Source organism: Sardina pilchardus, chromosome 16 (assembly GCF_963854185.1).
Source record: "Sardina pilchardus chromosome 16, fSarPil1.1, whole genome shotgun sequence".
Classification (NCBI taxonomy): domain Eukaryota; kingdom Metazoa; phylum Chordata; class Actinopteri; order Clupeiformes; family Clupeidae; genus Sardina; species Sardina pilchardus.
In genome coordinates, this window is record NC_085009.1 from 32,731,637 (window position 1) to 32,739,136 (window position 7,500).

Below are 7,500 nucleotides of genomic sequence, written 5' to 3' on the forward strand. Positions count from 1 at the left end.
ATGCCGGCCAATCACAGAGTAGAGTGTTAATGCTGCCCAATCACAGAGTAGAGTGTTAATGCTGCCCAATCACAGAGTAGACTGTTAATGCCGGCCAATCACAGAGTAGAGTGTTAATGCTGCCCAATCACAGAGTAGAGTGTTAATGCTGCCCAATCACAGAGTAGAGTGTTAATGCTGCCCAATCACAGAGTAGAGTGTTAACAACAGCGGCGGGTTCACACACACCTGGATCCATTAATTACATTTCCCCTTGGGGATCAATAAAGTATCTATCTATCTATCATTAACAACAGCGGCAGGTTCACACACACCTGGCTCCATTGGGAACAAATGAGCCGTGCCCATAGGGCTGCAGCTAACCATTTTCATAGTCGATTAGTCTAACGGTTGTTTTCATAGTCGATTAGTCTAACGGTTATTTTCGTAGTCGATTAATCAAACCGTTATTTTCGTAGTCGATAAGTCTAACAGTTATTTTAATAGTCGATTAATCAAACCGTTATTTTCATAGTCGAGTAGTCTAACGGTTATTTTCATAGTCGATTAGTCTACGGTTATTTTCATAGTCGATTAGTCTAACGGTTATTTTCATAGTCGATTAGTCTAACGGTTATTTTCATAGTCGATTAGTCTAACGGTTATTTTCATAGTCTATTAGTCTAACGGTTATTTTCGTAGTCGATTAGTCTAACAGTTATTTTCATAGTCGATTAATCAAACCGTTATTTTCGTAGTCGATTAGTCTAACAGTTATTTTAATAGTCGATTAATCAAACCGTTATTTTCGTAGCCGATTAGTCTACGGTTATTTTCGTAGTCGATTAGTCTAACAGTTATTTTCATAGTCGATTAATCAAACCGTTATTTTCGTAGTCGATTAGTCTAACAGTTATTTTAATAGTCGATTAATCAAACCGTTATTTTCGTAGCCGATTAGTCTACGGTTATTTTCGTAGTCGATTAGTCTAACGGTTATTTTCGTAGTCGATTAGTCTAACGGTTATTTTAATAGTCGATTAATCAAACCGTTATTTTCGTAGCCGATTAGTCTACGGTTATTTTCGTAGTCGATTAGTCTAACGGTTATTTTAATAGTCGATTAATCAAACCGTTATTTTCATAGTCGAGTAGTCTAACGGTTATTTTCATAGTCGATTAATCTTTTCATAGTCCACTTCCTGTCCTAAACGTCCACTTCCTCTTCCTGTCCCCGTGCAGGGCGCGCGGGTCGGGAGGATCGACGCCTTCGTCCAGAGTCTGGACAAGAACTTCCTGGTTCCGGTGGGCGGGGCCATTATAGCTGGCTTTGACGAGGGATTCGTGAAGGAGATCAGCAAGATGTACCCAGGTACACACACACACACACACACACACACACACACACACACACACACACACACACACAATGTGAAGGAGATCAGCAAGATGTACCCAGGTGAGGAGGAGCACACACACACACACACACACACACACACACACACACACACAATGTGAAGGAGATCAGCAAGATGTACCCAGGTACACACACACACACACACACACACACACACACACACACACACACACACACACACACACACACAATGTGAAGGAGATCAGCAAGATGTACCCAGGTGAGGAGGAGCACACACACACACACACACACACACACACACACACACACACACACACACACAATGTGAAGGAGATCAGCAAGATGTACCCAGGTGAGGAGGAGCACACACACACACACACACACACACACACACACACACACACACACACACACACACAATGTGAAGGAGATCAGCAAGATGTACCCAGGTGAGGAGGAGCACACACACACACACACACACACACACACACACACACAATGTGAAGGACATCAGCAAGATGTACCCAGGTGAGGAGGAGCACACACACACACACACACACACACACACACACACACACACACACACACACACACACACACACACACACACACACACACACACACACAATGTGAAGGAGATCAGCAAGATGTACCCAGGTGAGGAGGAGCACACACACACACACACACACACACACACACACACACACACACACACACACACACACACAATGTGAAGGAGATCAGCAAGATGTACCCAGGTGAGGAGGAGCACACACACACACACACACACACACACACACACACACACACACACACACACACACACACACACACAATGTGAAGGAGATCAGCAAGATGTACCCAGGTGAGGAGGAGCACACACACACACACACACACACACACACACACACACACACACAATGTGAAGGAGATCAGCAAGATGTACCCAGGTGAGGAGGAGCACACACACACACACACACACACACACACACACACACACACACACACACACACACACACACACACACACACACACACACACACACACACACACACACACACACACAATGTGAAGGACATCAGCAAGATGTACCCAGGTGAGGAGGAGCACACACACACACACACACACACACACACACAATGTGAAGGAGATCAGCAAGATGTACCCAGGTGAGGAGGAGCACACACACACACACACACACACACACACACACACACACACACACACACACACACACACACACACACACACACACACACACACAATGTGAAGGAGATCAGCAAGATGTACCCAGGTGAGGAGGAGCACACACACACACACACACACACACAGGGTGGGTCTAGAACCTTATACAGAGCTGCGCTTAATATCTTGCGCTTAGAACACATGTTGTGCTTGCATTGAGAACAATGTTTTGAAATGGTTTATGCTCTGTGTGTGTGTGTGTGTGTGTGTGTGTGTGTGTGTGTGTGTGTGTGTGTGTGTGTGTGCGCGCGTCTGGTCAGGCCGTGCGTCTGCGTCCCCCTCGCTGGACGTCCTGATCACACTGCTCACCCTCGGGGCCAGCGGCTACCGCAAACTCCTGTCAGAGAGGAAGGTGAGCACACACACACACACACACACACACACACACACACACACACACACATACAGTGCCACGGATGAATGGACTCTTGCTCTCCCACTTTTGGCTGTTAAATATCCATAATCAAAAACACGGTCCAAGCTACAGTATGTCAAGAGCGACGTGAGAGGAGTCGACCGTTGGGGACCTGGTCATCTGGTCATCTGGTCATCTGGTCATCTGGAGCAGTTTTGTTTGTTGAGACGGAGAACTTTCTCTGTGGTGGTATTGGGCTGCTCATGACAAAAGTGGACAGGATCACACAACGCTCACTAAAGCATAGCGTAATAAGTGGACACAACGCTCACTAAAGCGTAGCGTTATAAGCGGACAGGATCACACAACGCTCATTAAGCATAGCGTAATAAGTGGACACAACGCTCACTAAAGCATAGCGTTATAAGTGGACAGGGTCACACGACGCTCACTAAAGCATAGCGTTATAAGTGGACACAACGCTCACTAAAGCATAGCGTTATAAGTGGACACAACGCTCACTAAAGCATAGCGTAATAAGTGGGCACAACGCTCACTAAAGCATAGCGTTATAAGTGGACACAACGCTCACTAAAGCATAGCGTTATAAGTGGACACAACGCTCACTAAAGCGTAGCGTTATAAGCGGACAGGATCACACAACGCTCACTAAAGCATAGCGTTATAAGCGGACAGGATCACACAACGCTCATTAAGCATAGCGTAATAAGTGGACACAACGCTCACTAAAGCATAGCGATATAAGTGGACACAACGCTCACTAAAGCGTAGCGTAATAAGTGGGCACAACGCTCACTAAAGCATAGCGTTATAAGTGGACACAACGCTCACTAAAGCATAGCGTAATAAGTGGGCACAACGCTCACTAAAGCATAGCGTTATAAGTGGACACAATGCTCACTAAAGCATAGCGTCATAAGTGGACAGGATCACACGACGCTCACTAAAGCATAGCGTTATAAGTGGACAGGGTCACACAACGCTCACTAAAGCATAGCGTTATAAGTGGACACAATGCTCACTAAAGCATAGCGTCATAAGTGGACAGGATCACACAACGCTCACTAAAGCATAGCGTTATAAGTGGACAGGATCACACAACATTCACTAAAGCATAGCGTTATAAGTGGACACAACGCTCACTAAAGCATAGCGTTATAAGTGGACACAACATTCACTAAAGCATAGCGTTATAAGTGGACAGGATCACACAACATTCACTAAAGCATAGCGTTATAAGTGGACACAACGCTCACTAAAGCATAGCGTTATAAGTGGACACAACGCTCACTAAAGCATAGCGTAATAAGTGGGCACAACGCTCACTAAAGCATAGCGTTATAAGTGGACACAACGCTCACTAAAGCATAGCGTTATAAGTGGACACAATGCTCACTAAAGCATAGCGTCATAAGTGGACAGGATCACACGACGCTCACTAAAGCATAGCGTTATAAGTGGACAGGGTCACACAACGCTCACTAAAGCATAGCGTTATAAGTGGACAGGATCACACAACATTCACTAAAGCATAGCGTTATAAGTGGACAGGATCACACAACATTCACTAAAGCATAGCGTTATAAGTGGACAGGATCACACAACATTCACTAAAGCATAGCGTTATAAGTGGACACAACGCTCACTAAAGCATAGCGTTATAAGTGGACACAACGCTCACTAAAGCATAGCGTTATAAGTGGACACAACGCTCACTAAAGCATAGCGTTATAAGTGGACACAACGCTCACTAAAGCATAGCGTTATAAGCGGACAGGATCACACAACATTCACTAAAGCATAGCGTTATAAGTGGACACAACGCTCACTAAAGCATAGCGTTATAAGTGGACACAACATTCACTAAAGCGTAGCGTTATAAGTGGACAGGATCACACAACATTCACTAAAGCATAGCGTTATAAGTGGACAGGATCACACAACATTCACTAAAGCATAGCGTTATAAGTGGACACAACGCTCACTAAAGCATAGCGTTATAAGTGGACACAACGCTCACTAAAGCATAGCGTAATAAGTGGGCACAACGCTCACTAAAGCATAGCGTTATAAGTGGACACAACGCTCACTAAAGCATAGCGTTATAAGTGGACACAATGCTCACTAAAGCATAGCGTCATAAGTGGACAGGATCACACGACGCTCACTAAAGCATAGCGTTATAAGTGGACAGGGTCACACAACGCTCACTAAAGCATAGCGTTATAAGTGGACAGGATCACACAACATTCACTAAAGCGTAGCGTTATAAGTGGACAGGATCACACAACATTCACTAAAGCATAGCGTTATAAGTGGACAGGATCACACAACATTCACTAAAGCATAGCGTTATAAGTGGACACAACGCTCACTAAAGCATAGCTTTATAAGTGGACACAACGCTCACTAAAGCATAGCGTAATAAGTGGGCACAACGCTCACTAAAGCATAGCGTTATAAGTGGACACAACGCTCACTAAAGCATAGCGTTATAAGTGGACACAACACTCACTAAAGCATAGCGTTATAAGCGGACAGGATCACACAACATTCACTAAAGCATAGCGTTATAAGTGGACACAACGCTCACTAAAGCATAGCGTTATAAGTGGACACAACATTCACTAAAGCATAGCGTTATAAGTGGACACAACATTCACTAAAGCGTAGCGTTATAAGCGGACAGGATCACACAACGCTCATTAAGCATAGCGTTATAAGTGGACACAACGCTCACTAAAGCATAGCGTTATAAGTGGACAGGATCACACGTTCACTAGCACAGCATTATAAGCCTTAGAAGTGGACTATGGTGCATCTTCTGCTAATGCATCAGTAGTGCTACTGAAACGGGTTTGAAAACAAGCAGACCTTCATCATGTCTGATTATATATTTAAATCAGAATAAGTAGACCTGATTATATACCTTCATCATGTTCCATTGTATATTTAAATTATCATTACAGTGGTGAGTGCCTGCCTTAAACATTGTTTCCTGCCATTCAAGCAGTGTGTGAAACTGTGTGAAAACGGCATTTCCACGCACAATGATAAATAATAATAAATATAATAATAATAATATTAACAATAACAGTGTTGGAGTATTGCTCATCAGAATTGTTTTTCTGAAACTAATTAGAAGAACATGCACACACACACACACACACACACACACACACACACACACACACACAGAGCCGCAGTAGGCCATAGTTATCGATCATCACCTCTGGCTGAAGTCATGAATATTTGAAGGCTGGTTTGAACAGGAGAACTATAATGACTAGAGGGGTATGCAAATGATTTTCTGAAGTCCTCCAGAATCTGCAGCATACACACACACACACACACACACACACACACACACACACACACACACACACACACACACACACAGCAGAACAGTAATAACTAGAGGGGGTAAAGAAATTATTTTCTGAGAGTCGCTTGAGTCATTCTTAGGATTCTTATCTCTCACACACACACACACACACACACACACACACACATACACACACACTCTCTCTCTGGGCCCTCAGAATGAGTGTTAGTTTGTTCTTCACTACGAGGCTGTCAGAGACAAGTGGTTATTTGTGTATGATGTAGGCTGTTGGAGGTGTGAGTGTGAGTGTGAGTGTGAGTGTGAGTGTGAGTGTGAGTGTGAGTGTGAGTGTGAGTGTGAGTGTGAGTGTGTCGTGTTTCCCCAGAACTGTGTTGAGAGAGAAGGATGAATGGAGAGAGTGAGTGAAGGAAAGAGGAAGGGATGGAGAGAGAGGGAGGGAAGGAGAGATAGAGAGGAATGGATGGAGAGAGAGGGAGAGAAGGAGAGATAGAGAGATAGAGAGGGTTGGATGGAAGGAGTGAGAGAGGGAGAGGGATGGATGGAGAGAGAGAGGGAGGTATGGAGGGAGTGAGAGAGGGAGAGGGAGAGAGAAGGATGGATGGAGAGACTGAGAGAGGTATGGAGGGAGAGAGAGAGGGAGAGGGAGAGAGAGGGATGGATGGAGAGACAGAGGGAGGTATAGAGAGAGAGAGAGGGAGAGAGAGGGATGGATGGAGAGACTGAGGGAGGTATGGAGGGCTGCAGAGGAGTGTCTGCAGGAGGGGAAATGCTGCATTGGCTTGAAGAGACAGAGCTGTTAAAATAAGCCTGTGTGTCTGTGTGCATCAATACTGCACTGCTATTAATAGCGCCGTGTGTGTGTGTGTGTGTGTGTGTGTCTCTCTGCAGGAGATGTACAGCCACCTGGCCCAGGAGCTCAGTACACTTGCTCAGCAACATGGAGAAAGACTGCTCAACACACCACACAACCCCATCTCCCTGGGTAACACACACACACACACACACACACACACACACACACACACACACACACACCCCACACAACCCCATCTCCCTGGGTAACACACACACACACACACACACACACACACACACACACACACACACACACACGCACACACACACACCACACAACCCCATCTCCCTGGGTAACCAACACACACACACACACACAC

General features: G+C 45.1%; 1 protein-coding gene across 1 annotated transcript in view; it reads left to right on the forward strand.

The window, feature by feature from the left end:
• sepsecs (Sep (O-phosphoserine) tRNA:Sec (selenocysteine) tRNA synthase) overlaps positions 1-7,500 on the forward strand; it is a 21,662-nt gene that overhangs the window by 8,553 nt on the left and 5,609 nt on the right. Inside the window, exons 7-9 of the mRNA XM_062516884.1 lie at positions 1,222-1,351; positions 2,864-2,955; positions 7,214-7,307. Coding sequence (XP_062372868.1) covers positions 1,222-1,351; positions 2,864-2,955; positions 7,214-7,307 — 316 coding nt within the window. The remainder of the gene's footprint in view (positions 1-1,221; positions 1,352-2,863; positions 2,956-7,213; positions 7,308-7,500) is intronic.